The sequence below is a fragment of the Giraffa tippelskirchi genome, chromosome 2 (assembly GCF_054371585.1).
Source record: "Giraffa tippelskirchi isolate mGirTip1 chromosome 2, T2T-mGirTip1v1.2.pri, whole genome shotgun sequence".
In the NCBI taxonomy this organism is placed as follows: domain Eukaryota; kingdom Metazoa; phylum Chordata; class Mammalia; order Artiodactyla; family Giraffidae; genus Giraffa; species Giraffa tippelskirchi.
This window is the reverse complement of record NC_137276.1, coordinates 168,787,787-168,808,893: the sequence shown is the minus strand read 5'-3', so window position 1 is coordinate 168,808,893 and position 21,107 is coordinate 168,787,787. Positions and strand designations below refer to the sequence as shown.

Here is a 21,107-nt window from a genome sequence, read left to right as displayed (position 1 = left end):
TTGCCAGAGAATATGACCTCAAACTGTATTTTATCCAATTCTTATAAAAAATCTTTGTTTTAAGAAATAATATTTATAAGATTATCTAATGTAAACAAGCTTTTAAAATTCCTCATTGCATTTATAAATACTTTATCAAAAATTTAAGTCCCATAGTGTGATTTTAGGACTACAATTCTCCTAGGCAACAAAATGCAACACTTATATTTTTTTTTGTTTTTTTATCTTATTAATATTAAGACTAACCAGCTTTACTCTTTGCTACAGTTGCTAGACAGCCCAGAATCAATGTTGGGCACAACAACTGTACATGACTTACTGGTGTTCTTGTTTATGTACCAATCTTTGCTTGAGTTTTACATTATGATCTTATCCTTAATTTCCAGATATCTCATTGCCCCTTGCTGTGTTCTTACAAACTGTAGAATACATGTTTTTAATAAATCACCTCAAATCCTTTTGAAAGAAAGCTGAAGAAAACAGACAAGTAGGCAAGCCGATTTAAAAGGTCACTAGAACATTAGGTTATTACTTTAAAACAATTCTTCTTACTTCATCTCTATTCCCACCAGTACTATCCTAGTCAAGGAAAGCAGACAATTTATTCCCTTAGGGTGTTTTTGATGTTCAGGATTCTTTACAGGTATTTTCTCCCCATTTTTACAAAGATAATAATGAAGAAAACAGAACTTACCAGATAAACAATATGCAGATCATTTTCTAAAACAAAGCCCTTCATTGCTCTTTGTAGGTCAGCAAAAATATCTAAAGTATCAACTGGAGAAAGTGAAGAAGAAAGAGTTGCCGAACCAAGGTGTGTTGGATGATATACATTTCCTGGTTTGGGAGTGGGGGTAGGGAAATAAAGGACCAAATGTTAAAAATAAAACAAAATATTGTCTTTTGGCATTTTGTAATTAATCTTTCAGGCTCTGATCAGTTTTACAAACAGAAGCCAATGCACAGATATTTATCAGCAGGCTCTATGCTACTTGTTTGATGTTGCTGAACACAGCACTTATTTATTTAAAATTAGTTGATAAGTCAATTTCCTTTTACTAAAACAGTCTTAGATACTCTGATCACTAAAGACAAAAGAGTAGGTTGCAATTCAGAAGTCATATTTACCTTCTGTTCCATCACTAGCTTTAGTAATCTGGATGAATTCATTTTCTAGCAGCCATATTACACAGGCCTCAATTGCTCCAAGTTGAACAGAATCTTTATTTTTCTGAATTCCCCGCTTCCCTTCTTTCATACTTGCAGCCAAAAATGTACAAGAAGCATAAGTCTGTATATCTTGTGATGTACTTGCCACTCCACCAACTATTATCTGAGAAAAGAGGTTTGAAATCTTCTGTAACTTCTTAATAAGACACAGGCCCTCATAAAATAAATTATTTTTCTCTTAAAATGTTATCAGCATCTTAATGCAGAGACTCTTTATTAACTCTTCCATCATCATTCATTACAAAAACAGTTAACACCTATTGATAACACGGAAAGTTTTCCTTAAAAGTAGATCCAGGGACTTCCTTGGTGGTCCAGTGGTTAAGAATCCACCTTGTAATGCAAGGAACATAGGTTCGATCCCTGGTCAGGGAACTAGATCCCACATGCTGTGAAGCAACTAAGCCCACAACTAGAGAGTCGGTGTGCCTCAACAAAAGATCCCATGTGCTGCTACTAAGACCCAATGCAAATATATATATATATATATATTTTTTTTGTAAGTAGATCCAACATGTTCTCATAAATGAAAATAGATGAATCATTATCTATCTAAAACGCAGGAACTAACAATATAATTAAATTATATATATATATATAGGTGGTGGTAGTGGTGAAGAATCTGCTTGTCAATGCAGAAGATGCAAGAGTCACAGGTTTGATCCCTAGGTCGGGAAGATCCCCTGGAGAAGGAAATGGCAACTCATTCCAGTATTCTTGCCTGGAAAATTTCATGGAGAGAGAAGCTTGGCAGGCTACAGTCCATGGGGTCACAAAGAGTCAGACACAACTGAACAACTGGGCACCCATACATTATCTGGATGGAGGAACTAAGGTCCATTGTTGTCATCTTTTTAAAAAAATTCAGAAAATAATAAAGAACACCTAAAAAATAAACTGAACCATCTGGCATTTGGGTTTTAATCTGCTATTTTGAAGTAGATTTATATGGTACTAGCTGTATTAATCTCCAGGAAGTAACTATATAAAAGAGATTCAGACTTGGAAAGGTTATAAATAATCTCATAAAGAAACAGAAAGTTAAGATTTTTAACACACTAAAGTTCTACCATTGTACTATATGAACAAAAAAGTGAGTGGTGATTTGGTGAACTCCCTCTTACCTCCAGAATAGCTCTTATCATGCTTGAGGTTACTTCTTCTCCTTCTTGTCTTTGCAAACAGCTACGAACAGGTTTCAGAGATCCCTGAAGTAGAGTTATGCCTTTTGATTTCTCAGAGTTTTTACAAACTAAGATACTCTCACCTATAACGGAAAAAAAAAGTACATTTGCAAAATCACAACACATCTCCGTAAGATATCTGCTAAAGAGAATTTATATTGTCTCACTTGTTTAAAAGGAGACAACAGATGACAGTGGCTGTTATAGAATTACCACAAATGTTTTTATTTTCCGAATTTTGGATTAAAGGGGATCACAATATGCTATACCAAAATATGCCACTTTAGCATAAGGATTATTTTGACCTGAAGGCAACTGAGCAGCAGCCAACATAGAGCTCTCTGCCCTCTCCCTATTTCTTAGAAGCAGGACAGAAAAAACTCTGTGAATGTGTTCCCCTTCCTGTCTCTCATAGCAGCAGAACAATTCTTATCACTGGAGACAAAAATTCAGCAATGACTAAGGTGTGCACAGCCTTACTACATAAAACTTAACTTGCATTAATTTCCACCACATATCTACCATTCCACAATGTACCACCCCCTAGAAAGCTAAACCCCTTTTCTTTATTTTTAATTGGAGGATAATTGCTTTACAGTACTGTGTTGGTCCCCACTCTAGTACTCTTGCCTGGAAAATCCCATGGATGGAGGAGCCTGGTGGGCTACAGTCCATGGGGTCACTAAGAGTCGGACACGACTGAGCAACTTCACTTTATCTTTTCCCTTTCATGCACTGGAGAAGGAAATGGCAACCCACTCCAGTATTCTTGCCTGGAGAATCCCAGGGACGGGAGCCTGGTGGGCTGCCGTCTACAGGGTCGCACAGAGTCGGACACGACTGAAGCGACTTAGCAGCAACTGTGTTGGTTTCTGCCATACATCAACATGAATCAGCCATAGATTCATAAATCTCCTCCCTCTTGAATCCCTCTTCCACCTCCAACACCATCTCATCCTTCTAGGTTGTCACAGAGCACCAGGTATGAGCTCCCAGCGTCATATGGCAAATTCCTGCAGGCTATCTATTTTACATATGGTAATGTATATGTTTCATTGCTACTCTTTCAATTCATCCCACCCTCTCCTTCCCCTACTGTGTCCACAAGTCTGTTCTCTATGTCTGCATTTCCATTGCTGCCCTGCAAATAGGTTCATCAATACCATTTTTCTAGATTTCATATATACATATTAATATATAATATTTTTTCTGTGACTTAACTTCAATCTGTATTGAAGGTTCAATCTGTATTGAAGGAGCTAGGTTCATTCATCTCATTAGAACGGACTCAAGTGCATTCCTTTTATGGCTAAGTAATATTTCATTGTATACAAGTACCACAACTTCTTTATCCATTCATCTCTTGATGGACATCTAAGTGGATTACACGTCCTAGCTATTATAAATAGTGCTGCAATGAACACTGGGGTACACATGTCTTTTTCAACTATGACCAACCCCTTTTCCTTTGTCTTGTCACTTCTCTACAATTTATCACTCTCTGGTAAAAGGATACATAAACCCCCAGCATCTAACTGCTTCTTTGGATTTTTATTTCAATTAAGGACAACATGTATGTAAAAAATTAAACATCGACTCAAATATGTATGGCTTTTTTTCCTGTTACTCTGTAATTTGTCAGTTTAACTTGCAAGCACAAGGCATAGAACCTAAGAGGGTAAAAGAAAAGGTTTTTTTTTTTTTTCTTTCCCTACAGTACTAACTATTATCATTGAATAATTAAGTATGTAATAGTAATAGATATTCTGAAAACTATAAGGGAAAATGTATATGCAAATTATTACTAGTTGTGAAACTGCACACTATCTCCTGTGTCCCTGTCCTTTGAAGTAAAAAGCTTTTGCTTTAGTCTTTCCAGGTGCTGCTAGTGGTAAAGAATCTGCCTGCCAACACAGGAGACACAAGAGACACAGGTTCAATCCCTGGGTCAGGAAGATCCCCTGGAGAAGGGAATGTCACCAAACTATAGTATTCTTGCCTGGAAAATTCCATGGAGAGAGGAACCTGGCAGGCTAGAGTCCATGGGGCCACAAAGAGCTGTACACAACTGAGTCCATAGGTCTTTAGTCTCCCAGGCCTCCCTTGAGTCTCAAAAGGCTGGCTGAAGAGTTAATGATTAGTAAATGTGAAGATGTAAAAACAAAGAATAACTGTTGGCCTGGGAAACTGCTAACAATTTAGAGTATAAACCAGCTACAAAGCAGAGTCACTGAACTCTCAGTTCCTTGAAAGGTATAGATAAAAGGTCTGACACATATTCCTAAGCTGTTTTATAAGAAGTAGACTCCCAGATAAAAACTGCTGACTACAAGTACATAGACCCCAACCAGCTGAACCCAGAAAATTGGTGATGCTTGAAATTTCACCTTGATGCTAACCAATCTGAGAACTGTGCCGAAGCTGCTCATTCACCCTAAAGCCCCTCTCCTCACACTGACTTTAAAAAGCCCTTTGCCTGCACCAAGATATTAAGATCGTTTTTAAGGACACTAGTCCATATTCTTCTCCTTCACAGTTAGCTGGTTTCGAATAAGGTCACTTTCCTTGACTCAACACCTTGTCACTTGACTTTATTGGCCTATCGTGCAGCGAACAGCCAAACCTGAGCTCCATTAACAGGTATACATGATGATAATACAAAATCAAAAATATTACTAGATACCTAAAAATCACAATATAAAACTCACTAATTTAAATGCTTTAGGTTACTGAGACGGTCAAATGGACAAAAATATGTGAAAGCACTTATTAATTAAAAACATATACAAATAAACAATTTATAAAAACATAAACACTTACTACAACAATTAAGACCAGAGAAAACCCTTTTTTTCCCAAATGAATTCAATAGTAGGGGAAAAGAAGCAGTAAATAAGATGTTCAAGAGGCAAAATGAAGGCCACTTGCATTACAGAACAATAAAAATAAAAGTAGATTGTGATGGACTATTCTTATCACCTAGGCAGAGAGAAAATATAAATGATGCTTCCCCAACACTGACTGCCAAATTAAGAATCAAGATAGGAAAAATGTAAGGAATTATAAACTTGATAACCGTTGGTTATTTATCCCAAATACAATTACAAAAAACATTAGGTACCATCAAAACAAAGAGAAGTGAATATACCACCTGACACTAACTATAAAATAGCCTAGCTTAAAACAAAAAAACTATCTAGAAAATGGATCAACTAGCATTAGCAATAGGTTAAAAACCACTTTGACCTGTGTAAAGCTCTTCTAGGCTTTGATTCTTCAACAAAATAGATAACCACTTTTCAGGATAACCAAGATTTATGAAAATGCCAAAAATAATGCCAATATATATTTCTAGCTCCTGTTCTCACTTGCCTAGGGATGCTGTATCCACTTCATAATAGAGAAGTCAATTTGAATCAAATCATGCATAGACTTGATATAGATAGATCTACAAACCATTTAACTTGTAAATCACTCTTTTGGCACAAAGCACCATCATCCTACATTGGAAGATTCCAAGAAATCCACAGAAAGGTTAAACAGTCATCTAAATAAAACACCAGGAAGCATTAATATCATTTATAAAATGCACAGAAGTTACAAAGATGCTACATAGTCCAAACACCATGACAGGTATTTAAATCTTCATGGTTGACACGAAACCCTTTATTTGCACACTTAAATTCTGAGCAAGCCATATGTCATCCTGAAATGAAGCAATGTCATTGTTCTTCTTTAGCTGCTAAGTTGTGCCCAACTCTTTTGCGACACCATGGACTGTAGCCCACCAGGCTCCTCTATCCACAGGATTTCCCAGACAAGAATGTTGGATTGGGTTTCCATCTCCTTCTCCAGGGGATCTTGCCATTTCCTTCTCTGTGGAATCTTCCCAAACCCAGGGATCAAACCTTAGTCTACTACATTGGCAGGTGGATTCTTTACCATTGGAAGCCCTGAAATGGAGCACTACGCAAAGTCAAAATCTCAGAAGTTTCTAAGACGTCAAAAACAAAGTTGTTGTGGTATACTTCAGCTTTGTTTAAATGTTATCTGATGTACTGCTTGATATTAATCCAGGCTGCCAACATTCCAATCATTCTTCTTCATGAGAAAGATAAGCACGAGCTAAGAATGTAGCAAGGCAAACAAAACCTCTTTATCTTCTACATTATCTTAAAGACCCTCTGTGTTTCAGAGAAGAGTATCTGTATAAAATGAACTGACACAACACTCTCCAGAGTTGAGTCTAACTGAGAAATCAAGGGTAGAAGGAGGCAGTTAAAAATGAGATTGGAATGTCTTAGTCTCTTCGTCTACCTTTTTAAACACGTAAATGTAATCTGCATCAGTTCAGTTCAGTCGCTCAGTTGTGTCCTACTCTTTGCGACCCCATGGACTGCAGCATGTCAAACTTCCCTGTCCATCACCAACACTTGGAGCTTACTCAAACTCATGTCCAAAGAGTCAGTGATGCCATCCAACCATCTCATCCTCTGTCGTCTCCTTCTCCTCCTGCCTTCAATCCTTCCCAGCATTGGGGTCTTTTCAAATGAGTCAGTTCTTTGCGTCAGGTGGCCAAAGTATTGGAGTTTCGGTTTCATCATCAATCCTTTCAATAAATATGCAGGACTGATTTCCTTTAGGATAGACTGGTTGGATCTCCTTGCAGTCCAAGGGACTCTCAAGAGTCTTCTCCAACACCACAGTTCAAAACCATCAATTCTTCAGGGCTCAGCTTTCTTTATAGTCCAACTCTCACATCCATACATGACTACTGGAAAAACCATAGCTTTGACTAGACGGACCTCTGCTTTTTAATATGCTGTCTAGGTTGGTCATAGCTTTTCTTCCAAGGAGCAAGTGTCTTTTAATTTCAAGGCTGCAGTCACCATCGGCAGTGATTTTGGAACCCAAAAAAATAAAGTCTGACACTGTTTCCCCATCTATTTGCCATGAAGTGATGGGACCAGATGTCATGATCTTAGTTTCCTGAATGCTGAGTTTTAAGCCAACTTTTTCACTTTCCTCTTTCACTTTCATCAAGAGGCTCTTTAGTTCTTCTTCACTTTCTTCTATAAGGGTGGTATCATCTGCATATCTGAGGTTATTGATATTTCTCCTGATAATCTTGATTCCAGCTTGTGCTTCATCCAGCCCAACATTTCTCATGATGTGCTCTGCATATAAGTTAAATAAGCAGGGTGACAATATACAGACTTGATGTACTCCTTTCCAGACTTGGATCCAGTCTGTTGTTCCATGTCCAGTTCTAACTGTTGTTTCTTGACCTGCATACAGATATCTCAGGAGGTAGGTCAGGTGTTCTGGTATTCCCATCTCTTTATGAACTTTCCACAGTTTGTGGTGATCCACACAGTCAAAGGTTTCGGCATATAAAGCAGATGTTTTTCTGGAACTCTCTTCCTTTTTCAATGATCCAGCGGATGTTGGCAATTTGATCTCTGGTTCCTCTGCCTTTTCTAAACTCAGCTTGAACGTCTGGAAATTCACAGTTCATGTACTGTTGAAGCCTGGCTGAGAGAATTTTGAGCATTAATTTGCTAGCGTGTGAGATGACTACAGTTGTGCAGTAGTTTGTGCATTCTTTGGCACTGCCTTTCTTTGGGATTGGAATGAAAACTGACCTTATCCAGTCCTGTGGCCACTGCTGAGTTTTCCAAATTTGCTGGCATATTTAGTGCAGCACTTTCAAAGCATCATCTTTTAGGATTTGAAAGAGCTTAACTGGAATTCCATCACCTCGACTAGCTTTGTTCGTAGTGATGCTTCCTAAGGCTCGCTTTTCTTCGCATTCTAGGATGTCTGGCTCTAGGTGAGTGATCACACCATCATGATTATCTAGGTTATGAAGATATTTTTTGTACAGTTCTTTTGTGTATTCTTGCCACCTCTTCTTAACCTCTTCTGCTTCTGTTAGGTCCATACTATTTCTGTCCTTTATTGATCCCATCTTTGCATGAAATGTTCCCTTGGTATCTCTAACATTCTTGAAGAGATCTCTAGTCTTTCCCATTCTATTGTTTTCCTCTATTTCTTTGCACTGATCACTGAGGAAGACTTTCTTATCTCTCCTTGCTATTCTTCGGAACTCTGCATTCAAATGGATATATCTTTCCTTTTCTCCTTTGCCTTTCGCTTCTCTTCTTTTCTCAGCTATTTGTAAGGCCTCCTCAGACAACCATTTTGCCTTTTTGCATTTCTTTTCTTGGAGACGGTCCTGGTCACTGCCCCCTGTACAATGTCACGAACCTCCGTCCATAGTTCTTCAGGCACCTATCAGATCTAATCCCTTGAATCTATTTGTCACTTTTACTGTATAACATAAGGGATTGATTTAGGTCAAATGTACATATTTTGTAGCTAAAGTAAGAGACAGAAGCAGGATAAACTTCTTTGATGACTCTAGTAATAGAAATCTAATGAGTTACAAGGCTTTTTTAATCAACAAACTTTGATTAAAAGACCAATGGCCCTCAGAGATTATAGACAGATCAATCATTTGCTACTAGGACTGAGACTGATAGTTGCCCCTAACAGCCATTCTCTCATTCTTCCTTTGGGCTTCCCTGGTGGCTCAGAAGGTAAAGCATCTGCCTGCAATGTGGGAGACCCAGGTTCAATCCCTGGGTCGGGAAGATTTCCTGGAGAAGGAAATGGCAACCCACTCCAGTACTCTTGCCTGGAAAATTCCATGGACAGAGGAGCCTTGTAAGCTACAGCCCATAGGGTCGCAAAGAGTCGGACATGACTGAGCAACTTCACTCCTTCATTCTTCCTTTAATAAAACCTCTAAATGTTAGCTGAACTGATGACCACTCAGCTAGATTATATTCATCAGCTTTCCTGTAGCTGGGGAATATAAACATGTGACTACATTCTGGCCAATTGTATATAAGAACAAATACTATGTGTAACTTCTGGGAAGTGTCCTTAAAGGGCAAGATGTGCCCTTTATTACCTCATCTCTCTACCCAGATGGCTGAAATGCAGATGTGATAACAGAGACTGCAGTTGCCATCTTATACCACAAGATAGAAATGCTATTGCTTGAACATGGAAAAACAAACTAAAAGAAAGTGTGACAGAGAACATTCTTCTCAAAGTTCTTAAATATTAGAAGACTCAACAATTTAGTCATACCCAGAATAATATAGCAGCAAGAATATTTGCTGCCGTCTTGATATTTAATTTAAACAAGTCTTTTTCCTACTACTTAAGAAAAAAAGTTTTGTTTACACTGCTGGCAATATTATCACTACTTGCTGATACAAAAAATTGAAAATGTGTTTTCAGAGTCAGCACCAATTTAGAAAGAGGAAGAGGGTACACGAAGTTCCTATTTCAAAAGTGTGAGAGAGTACTTCCCAGCTCTCAGAATCCCTAGTTAAACTCTAATACTAGACACCTAAAAAGAATTAATAACCATAAAAATCAATCCCTTCATTAGCACAAAACAGCAGATGGTACTGGAAATTAAAAGTCATCTTCCAGCTAATGTGATGCCATCTGATAAACATAATACTGAATCATTTCACTGTATATAACACAAAAGAAAATCTTTATTCTACATTACTAGAAAACCAATAGTTGATGATATGAAGATTTTAAGTTATACTCTATATAAATATTAAGTAAATCCAAAAGGATGACATTAGTTTTGGATAACAAAGACATATAACATGATGAGCAATAGGTTGCTATTCAATTTCAAGTAGACTGACACTATCCTTCAGCAACATTATCATAAAATTCAAACTCACTTACCTACTGTGTCTACTCCTTTCCTGCCAGCACGACCAACCATCTGCTTATAAGTAAGAATATCTAGAAGTCTACCGCTGAAAATAGGAGTTCTAATGATTACACGACGTGCAGGTAAATTCACACCAGATGAAAGAGTAGAAGTTGCTGCCAAGACTCGAATCTGACCTTGACGGAAGGCTCCTTCAATGATATCTCTCTCCTCAAAAGTAAGACCTAAAAAGAAGAAATTATAATAGCATATATTTATAAACATATGAGGAACACATTACACTTGATCACTTACAAATGGACCTGAGAATCTGATACAACCCTCTAAAGATTTTTTTAAGCTACTGTTATGACTGTAAACAAAGAAGTAATCACAGTCTACCAATTTAAGAGTATAATCTGCCAACCCTAGTATAGTTCTATCTTCTTCTAGACCAGGGGCTGTCAAACTTTATCTGTAAACATTTTAGATTTTGCAGGACAGATGATCTCTGTTGCAACTAATCAACTCTGCCATTGTCACATGGAACAGCCATAAAACAAATGGGCAAGACTGTATTCCAATAAAACTTTATTTACAAAAACAGCTGGATTTGACCAGCAGACTGTAGTTTGCTGAAACCTGCTCTAGAAAAGAACACCCTGAAGGTACAGACACGCTTTACTCAAGACAGTATCTGATGGTCTATCCAACACAGTGGTCAGGCACATAAATAAATGTCTGAAGGACAAATACATGAGTAAAGAAAAAACAGCAAACAGAATATACACTTATCTTGCTTATTTTTTATTTTATTTTTTTAAAAAGTCAAGAGAATTTGGGTTCTTAATTTGTAAATTAAGTGGTGGGTCCACCAATATTCACTTTATTAGCATGCATTATAGTTTATATACAATGAAAATATTTTTATGTGTTTGTATGTAGATATATATTTTTTAAATTTATTTTTATATAGCATGATAAAATTTTTAAATAAACTAAAAAGGTTAAGTTCCTAATAGTAGAAACTATATATTTTTAATCATATCCTTAGCACACATCAACATGGACAGATCACTCCCTGAAAGAAGTTATTTAATTCACTGACTGTCATAATCCTTGCAATTTTGACAACCTAGGTATGAGGTTTTCAACATTTGTAATTATTTCAAAATACAATATGACAAATTCTAAAATTAATTCGATTTTGATATATTTGTAAGACTATTACAAATACCCCTAGAGATAAAAGGAAATATTCAGAGTGGCATAAAATTAGGCTAGCAAGTACCACTTCAACCTAAGTTTTAAGGAAACAAAGTATAGAAATATAATCACTTTAGAATTCACATCCCCAGTGGTATCAAAAAAGCTTGTTATCTAGTACTTATATACCATACAGATAAGTACATAAACCTGCACGTGTTTTACTCCTGTTTAATCTTAATCACACAATGTCTTAAAAGGAAATTTAAGAGTATTAAGTGTGGCTAGTGAGAAATCAAATGCAAATAAAATATAAAAATAAAGAAATTATAAGTATTTTTGGAGGGGGCTTCATAATAACATATTAAATATACGGATACCTGCATGATGAAATGCTACTCCCCAGGGCACAGTTTTTTGTAATACAGAGTCCAATCCTGAAGGCAAACGTTTTAACTGATCCATCACTTCTAGGAGGCCCTTTTGTTCCAGCATCACTGGTGGAAGTTCAGATGATCTTAGCAATCCTGTCACAAAAAAACTGTCAACACTGTTCACCTTCCCTTGGACCTCTTTTACTGCTATCTGCCTGAGTCATGACAAAAGGCAATGGTTCTGAAACTACTTAATAATCACCTGGATATATTTTTAAAATATTGATGTCTGGCTCTCACCCCTGGATTCCATGATGTGATGAAACCTGGACATAATTATTTTTAAATCTCCCTAGGTAATTCTAATGTGTACCAAAGTTTAGGACCACTCTGTTAGGTTGAGATCAAGCCCACAGGAGGAGATCAAAAGAACCAGCTGAAAGAAAATTACAAATACCATCACTCAGAGCCTAAAATCAAAATCCTTGCTTAACGTGTGCCCCCACCAAACCAGCAGTGTCAGAATCACATAGGAGCTTAGTTCTGTGTGACAATTCTTCTAGCCTTTTTGGTACCAATGTGGTAATTAATAATATGTTACTCTCTCTTTTTTGCCTCTATGTATAACTTCCCCAGAAGGTTTTTTTAGATGCAAGAACTATATTTTCTTTAAAAATAACTTAGACTTTGGATTTCCGAACTAGTAAAGTTTCTCATAGATTATATCTTATATTTTATATATTTTTAAATCTTTTAGGTAAACTTCTGCTAAAATTCTGAGGACCACAGAGGGTTGCCAATTTTTTACTTCTCTAAAAACAATTAAAATTTTTTTTTAATTATCATTGTTCCCTTATTAAAAAGAAAAGTAATTTTAACATAAAAAAATTAGTAGGATAATTTCAAAATTTAAACATCATCTTTATGAAAAATGTGCTACCTTGTCTTTACTTTTCTAGTGAAAAGTTCATCATAGCCCAGATTCCAGTTCAAGTCCTAGGATTTGGAAACCACTACTATAAATCAAAAGAAGCTCATGCAAAGAATATAAATAATGTTTCTGGTCATTAAGGAATATAAGTTATCATAGTTGCCACAAAAAAATATAAGCTGGCATAGTAAGAAAGCATTGATTAAGAGAGAACTAGAAGAGATATTATAATATTGGACCAAAGTCTACTAATATAAACTTCAGGCAAAGTTTACTAATTGAAGCTAGGCCTGAGATATCCATTACCTATCCTCAAGATGCCACCAACATAACCAAGTCATAAAATATCCTAATGTTCTGTAACCAGAACTGTCCCTGTCTTCCCTGCACTTATCTTTGATCCCAAGGGCCCATAATCTAGTGTGGTGAGGGAACACTACTCATCCCAGAGTGAGTAAAAATATACACTAATGGTTATAGCAATATGCATAGATCAATACTCAGCAATAAAAAAGAAACGAGTTGATAAAAGTAACAATCTGGATGAATCTTAAAAATATCATGCTGAGTGAAAGAAGCCAGATACAAAAGACACATACAATGACTTCATTTACTATATGAAATTCTTAGAAAAGGCACAACTAATCTAGAGTGACAGAAAATATATGACTGGTTGCCTGAAGCTGGGGATGGAGGGAGGAGAGAGAAATCAAAAGAGAACATTTTGGAGTGACAGGAATGTTCTGTACGTTGATCACAGTGAGGAGTTAAACAGGTGAACACATTTGTTAAAATTCATTAAGTTATACACTTCAAGGAGGCACATTTTATTCAAGACAAATTATACCTCAATAAAGTTGATTTTAAACTACATGTGTATAGTGTGTGTGTGTATGCATGATTCTCTTTAGAGTAACAGCTTGGAAATATAAAAAAGATATGACTACTTTCCCCAGAAAAAATGTGTATATGTGAAGTTTCTTATACAATTTAGGGGCTTTGAAGTCAACTTTTCAAAGCCCATGGATCCTAAATCAAGAACCTTAGTATATACCTGTATAAATTCAATATACTGAAATTCTGCAGATTAGTCTGAATGTGTATACATGTTATCTATAAGGAGGATAAGGAGATGATTAGTCACAAAAACATACTTTTACAAAGGATCCATCCAGGTGGTGGCAATGATGAAAAGAACCATGCTTTGCTAATATAATTATTAACATTACTTTCAAGCAAATGTCCTAAGAATGGAGGCTTTCCTTTCATCACTTCCTTTCCTTTCCATCACTAACTTACCCTCAGCTTGATGGTGCAGACTGTAAAACTCACGGGCAATGGTATATGCCAGCTTCTCACACCATTTCTTCGATGGACAGAAAAGTAATACTGAATGGTTATCACGAATGGTCTCATAACATAAACTAACAACATGATCCTCATCTCCCTAAAAAAGAAAGAGAAGTAGCCATTCTAGTGATACTTTCAAAACATTTTCATATCAGTTTAAAGTCACTCATTTTGCTTGAATGGCAAGGTTTTTCTACTCAAAAGCATGATAAAAATCAGTTACAAATTCAGTAATAAAACAAAGAAAAAACAGAAAAGAGAAAAGAAAATAAACCTCCTTATGATGCAACGTGAGTAGGAAATCTTTTATATTCATTCAACTAACATTTACTGACCTCCAACCCAAAGGTAATAGGGATATAATGGTGAGTAAAAGATAGCCAAGGTACTATCTTTAAGGGGTTTGGGCCTCAATGGGGAAACAATAAAGTACTAAACAAACAAAAGTAAAATACAATCATAATATGTACTACCAAAGAGAATTTTGTGGTGTTTTGCAGCCTTACATTTGACATAAACCTGAGAGATCTGGAAGAAAGAAAAAAGTTTCCCTGAGAAACTGATGAAGAAGGAGAAACATTATCTTAATAAAAGGTACCTAAGGAACAGGGAACCCATTTCAAGCAGAACAAACAGCATTTGTAAACACTCCAGTGGTGACCAAAACTGGAAGGCTGGTGTGTGTAACTATATTAATTCATCAATACATTCACTCATTAAGCAATTATTTACTGGGTGCCATATATTATCATGGGCTTTCCAGGTGGCACTAGTGGTAACGAACCAGCCTGCCAATGCAGGGTATGTAAGAGGCGCAGGTTAGATCCCTGGGTCAGGACGATCGCCTGGAGAAGGGAATGGCAACCCACTCCACTATTCTTGCCTGGAGAATCCCATGACAGGGGAGCCTTGGCGGGCTACAGTCCATGGGGTCACAAGAGTGTCAGACAATACTGAAGCAACTTAGCACGTACATATATTATTCAAGGCACTGGGGATGGAGAATAAAGCAGAAAAGAAGCTCTGCCCTCAGAACGTTTCTACTCTAGTAGGAAGAAACAAATAAAAACAAGATAAGTAAAACAAAAAATATGCTCAAAGTGCAAAGGAGAGAAATAAAACAGGGAAAACAGAAACCAGGAATGAGAGAACACTGTAATTTCAATAAAGTGGCCAGGGAAGGTCTGAGAAAGTGACTTTTGAGTAAAGGTCCAAAGGTCAAAGAGTAAACCCTACTGATGCCTAGAGGGGAAAGTATTCCATATAAACAGAATCTGAAGTGGGAGATTTCTTGGCATATTATACAGAATAGCAAAGAGGCTATGGAGGAAGTAAGGAATATAGAAACTGAAGTCAGGGTAAAGGAGTGGGACAGATCATATATGGCTTGTAGGCTACTTTAAAGATGTTGACTTCATTCCACATGAAATGGGAACCATCACAAATTTTTGAGAAGAATGGTTACATGATCTGATGTTCATTTTAACTAGATGATTAGCTTTTGATTTAAGCATAGATCCAAGTAAGAGTTGAAACTGATTTAAATAGGGTGGAGGCAGAGACATGGTAATGATGAAGATTAACAGGAGAATAAATGACTTTGTTTACTGATATATTTATTGAGGTAACCAAGGCACAGTCAAATGAAATTTGGGAGTACAGAGCAAAGCAACTAAATAACATTAAATACCAGGCATGCAGAAGCTACAAATACACCTATGAGGGTACTAAAACACAGGAATTTAGTCCTATTTCCAGTTCTAAACTTATCCTTAACTATTTCAGTATTCAGAGGCACAGATCTGCATTAAAAATAGATGCCTCATACCAGCAGCAGCATACCAGATTCAGTCCTTTAACTTCAGGACTGAAGAATTAGGCCTAGAAAAATACTCTGAACTAAATGTTTTAAAGTGTATTTATCAACCACTTTCTAGATGCTAGGCAATTTTTTAAAATCAAATTTCATTCTTAAAACACTAAAGACAAATATTATATCCCATTTTATAGATGAAGATACTATGGAGAAGTTATGTGATTCAACTATTATCACAGCCATATCAAGTATCCCTATATAAGGTATCAGAAATAGGTCTTTCTGACCCCCAAAAATGTTTTTTCTATTATCATATACATGGGGTCACAAAGAGTCAAACACAACTGAAGCAATCAAGCAGAGCACATATTGTAAATATATCACTTAATAAAAGGTCAATTTTCCACATTAATGTAAACAAAGCCATAAGAAAATCTTTCCCAGTTAAAAAGAAAAATCTACAAAATTTTATTACTTGCACTTATAGGAAATGATTATATTTAAATTGAAGACAACTACATTTCCTCTGTCAACAACATCACCAATTCTTTCATGAAACCAACTAGGTTAACAACAGGAATCCTTCTAATGGATATGTAAGGCACATCCAGCCACTTTGCAACCTCCAGCTTAACTCAAAAATTGTTAACAAGTTGCTAGAAAATGCAATCAAACACAATAGTACAGGTGGTAAAAAAATTACTGTGGACAGTGACCACAGACATGAAATTAAAAGATGCTTGCTCCTTGGGAGAAAAGCTATGACAAACCTAGACAGTGTATCAACCTAGAGGGGTGGAATGGGAAGGGAGATGGGAGGGAGGTTCAAAAGGGAGGGGATATTTATACCAATGGCTGATTCATGTTGAGGTTTGACAGAAAACAACAAAATTCTGTAAAGTAATTATCCTTCAATAAAAAAATAAATTAAAAAAAAAAGCAGAGACATCACTTTGCCAACAAAGGTCCGTATAGTCAAAGCTACGGTTTTTCCAGTAGTCATGTACACACGTGAGAGCTGGACCATAAAGAAGGTTGAGCACCGAAGAGTTGATGCTTTTGAATTGTGGTGCTGGAGAAGACTCTGGAGAGAAACTTGGACAGCAAGGAGATCAAACCAGTCAATCCTAAAGGAAATCAACTCTGAATATTCATTGGAAGAACTGACGCTGAAGCTCCAATACACTGGCCACCTGAGGCAAAGAGCTGATCTATTGGAAAAGACCCTGATGATGGGAAACATGGAAGGCAGGAGAAGGGGGCAACAGAGAATGAGATGGTTGGATGGCATCACCAATTCAATGGACATGAGTTTGAGCAAACTATGGGAGACAATGAAGGACAGGGAAGCCTGGCATGCTGCAGTCCCTGGGGTCACAAGAGTTGGACATGACTTAGCAACTGAACAAAAAATGACTTACCTTCACTTGCAGCATGGGTTGAAATTCCCTCACAAGCTTCATTGAAGAGTCATAAATTGAATTTCCAATTTTTACGGATTCCAGCAGTGGTACAGGGCGAAAGTCAGTGTGGTAGAGTTCAGCATTCAACCAGGAAGCCACAAGCTCCAAATTTGGAAGAGTAGCACTCATGCCAACAATCTGCACGGCATTAGACAAAGGAATGACTAAATCTGCCTGGCTGCGAAAAATAAATGAAAATGATGTTAAAAGACATTTAGTATTAATTTCAAATAGTGCTAACAATATTCTTGGCATGTCATTTGGTACAAATGTGCATAAATTTCTATAGAGTATATACCTAGGAGTAAAACTGTTGGGCCATATATTATATTCAATTTTATTAATGTCAAACTACTGTTTGTTCTTTTTTTAGATTACATATATAAATAAAATCATACTGTATTTGTCTTTCTCTGTCCTAACCTCCATGTCCATCCATGTTGTAGCAAATGGCAGAATTTCCTTCTTTCTTATGGCTGAATAATATTTCACTACATATAAATATACCATTCATCTATTGATGGGCACTTAGGTTGCTTCCATATCTTAGCTATTGTAAATAATGCTGCATTAAACCTAGGTGTGCACACATCTTTTTCAAGTGTTTTTGTTTTCTTCAGATAAACACCCAAGAGTAGAATTGCTGGATCATATGGCAGTCCTGTGTTTAATATTTTGAAGAATTGCCATACTGTTTGCCATACTGTTTCCCCATAGTGGCTGTACCAATTTATATTCCCACCAAAAGTGCACAAGGTTTCCCTTTTCTCCACATCCTTGACACATTTGTCTTTTGATGTCTATTTTGATAAGTCATGCTGACAGATGTGCGGTGGTATCTCAGGGTTTTGACTTGTCATTCACTAAGGATTAGTGATGGAGAGCAACTTCTCATGTGCCTGTTGACCATCTGTATGTCTTCTTTGGAAAAATGTCTATTCATACCCTCTGTCCATTTCTTAACCAGATTTTTTTTATGTTGAGTTATATGAGTTCTTCATATATCCTGGATATTAATGCCTTATGGGATACATCATTTGCAAAGATCGTTCATTCAGTATACAGCCTTTTCGTTTTGCTGAAAGTTTCCTTCACTGTGCAAAACTTTTTATTATAGCTTGACATAATCCCACTTGCTTATTTTTACTTTTCTTTCCCTTGCCTGAGGAAACATATCCTAAAAATATTATGTTGATAAAAATCAACATCAAAGAGCATCAGTTCAGTCAGTTCAGTAACTCACTCATGTCCGACTCTTTGCAACCCCATGGACTGCAGCACGTCAGGCCTCCCTGTCCATCACCAACTCCCGGAGTTTACTCAAACTCAAGTCCATTGAGTCGGTGATGCCATCTAACCATCTCATCCTCTGTCATCCCCTTCTCCTTCCACCTTCAATCTTTCCCAGCATCAGGGTCTTTTCTAAGGAGTCAGTACTTCGCATCAGGGGGCCAAAGTATTGGAGTTTCAGCTTCAGCATCAGGCCTTCCAATCAATATTCAGGACTGATTGCCTTTAGGATGGACTGGTTGGATCTCCTTGCTGTCCAAGGGACTCTCAAGATTCTCCTCCAACACCACAGTTAAAAAGCATCAATTCTTCGGAGCTCAGCTTTCTTTATAGTCCAGCCCTCACATCCATACATGATTACTTGAAAAACCACAGCTTTGACTAGACGGACCTTTGTTGGCAAAGTAATGTCTCTGCTTTTTAATAAGCTGTCTAGGTTAGTCATAGCTTTTCTTCCAAGGAGCAAATGTCTCTTAATTTCATGGCTGCAGTCACCATTTGCAGTGATTTTGGAACCCCAAAAAATAAAGTCTGACACTGCTTCCACTGTTTCCCCATCTATTTGCCATGAAGTGATGGGACTGGATGCCATGATCTTAGTTTCCTGAATGCTGAGTTTTAAGCCAACTTTCTCACTTTCATCAAGAGGCTCTTTAGTTCTTCTTCACTTTCTGCCCTAAGGTTGGTGTCATCTGCATATCTGAGGTTACTGATATTTCTCCTGGTAATCTTGATTCCACCTTGTGCTTCATCCAGCTCAACATTTCTCATGATGTGCTCTGCATATAAGTTAAATAAGCAGGGTGACAATATACAGCCTTGATGTACTCCTTTCCCAATTTGGAACCAGTCTGTTGTTCCATGTCCAGTTCTAACTGTTGCTTCTTGACCTGCATTCAGATATCTCAGGAGGCAGGTCAGGTGGTCTGGTATTCCCATCTCTTTAAGAACTTTCCACAGTTTGTTGTGATCCACACAGTCAAAGGCTTTGGCATATAAAGCAGATGTTTTTCTGGAACTCTCTTCCTTTTTCAATGATCCAATGGATGTTGGCAATTTGATCTCTGGTTCCTCTGCTTTTTCTAAATCCAGCCTGAACATCTGGAAGTTCACGGTTCACGTACTGTTGAAGCCTGGCTTGGAGAATTTTGAGCATTAATTTGCTAGTGTGTGAGATGACTGCAATTGTACAGTAGTTTGAGCATTCTTTGGCACTGCCTTTCTTTGGGATCGGAATGAAAACTGACCTTTTCCAGTCCTGTGGCCTCCAAGTTTTCCAAATTTGCTGGCATATTGAGTGCAACACTTTCAAAGCATCGTCTTTTAGGATTTGAAAGAGCTCAACTGGTATTCCTTAACCTCCACTAGCTTTGTTCGTAGTGATGCTAAGGCCCACTTGACTTCGCATTCCAGGTTGTCTGGCTCTAGGTGAGTGATCACATCATCATGATTATCTGAGTCGTGAAGATCTTTTTTGCATAGTTCTTCTGTGTATTCTTGCCACTTCTTCCTAATATCTTCTGCTTCTGTTAGGTCCATACCATTTCTGTCTTTTATTGATCCCATCTTTGCATGAAATGTTCCCTTGGTATCTCTGATTTTCTTGAAGAGATCTCTAGTCTTTCCCATTCTGTTGTTTTCCTCTATTTCTTTGCACTGATCACTGAGGAATGCTTTCTCATCTCTCCTTGCCATTCTTTGGAACTCTGCATTCAAATGGGTATATCTTTCCTTTTCTCCTTTGCCTTTCACTTCTCTTCTTTTCATAGCTGTTTGTAAGGCCTCCTCAGACAACCATTTTGCCTTTTTGCATTTCTTTTCTTGGGGATGGTACTGATTACAGCCTCCTGTACAATGTCATGAACCTCCATCCATAGTTTTTCAGGCACTCTATCAGATTTAATCCCTTGAACCTATTTGTCACTTCCACTGTATAGTCGTAAGTGATTTGATTTAGGTCATACTTGAGTGGTCTAGTGGTTTTCCCTACTTTCTTCAATTTCAGTCTGAATTTGGCAATAAGGAGTTCATGATGTGAGTCACAGTCAGCTCCTGGTCTTGTTTTTGCTGACTGTATAAAGCTTCTCCATCTTTGGCTGCAAAGAATATAATCAATCTGATTTCAGGATTGACCATCTGGTGATGTCCATGTGTAGAGTCTTGTCTTGTGTTGTTGGAAGAGGGTGTTTGCTACGACCAGTGAGTTCTCTTGGCCAAACTCTGTTAGCCTTTGATCTGCTTCATTCTGTACTCCAAGGCCAAATTTGCCCATTATTCCGGGTATTTCTTGACTTCCTACTTTTGCATTCCATCCCCTATAATGAAAAGGACATCTCTTTTGAGTGTTAGTTCTAGAAGGTCTTGTAGGTCTTCATAGAACCATTCAACTTCAGCTTCTTCAGCATTATTGGTCGGGGCATAGACTTGAATTACTGATATTAAATGATTTGCCTTCAAAACAACCAGAGGTCATTCTGTCGTTTTTGAGATTGCATCCAAGTACTGCATTT

At 37.2% G+C, this 21,107-nt stretch overlaps 1 protein-coding gene across 12 annotated transcripts in view; it reads right to left on the bottom strand.

Moving 5' to 3' along the window:
* Positions 1-21,107, bottom strand: part of POLQ (DNA polymerase theta) — a 107,672-nt gene that overhangs the window by 75,002 nt on the left and 11,563 nt on the right. For all 12 annotated transcript variants that reach the window (XR_014077333.1, XR_014077332.1, XR_014077335.1 and 9 more), the window contains 7 exons: positions 17,266-17,485; positions 13,978-14,125; positions 11,754-11,900; positions 10,200-10,412; positions 2,355-2,497; positions 1,129-1,333; positions 695-837 (listed from right to left, as the gene is read on the bottom strand). Coding sequence is in view for 5 of the 12 variants with exons in the window: in XM_081571853.1 (XP_081427979.1) it covers positions 695-837; positions 1,129-1,333; positions 2,355-2,497; positions 10,200-10,412; positions 11,754-11,900; positions 13,978-14,125; positions 17,266-17,485 (1,219 nt within the window). In the remaining 7 variants the exon portion in view is untranslated. The remainder of the gene's footprint in view (positions 1-694; positions 838-1,128; positions 1,334-2,354; positions 2,498-10,199; positions 10,413-11,753; positions 11,901-13,977; positions 14,126-17,265; positions 17,486-21,107) is intronic.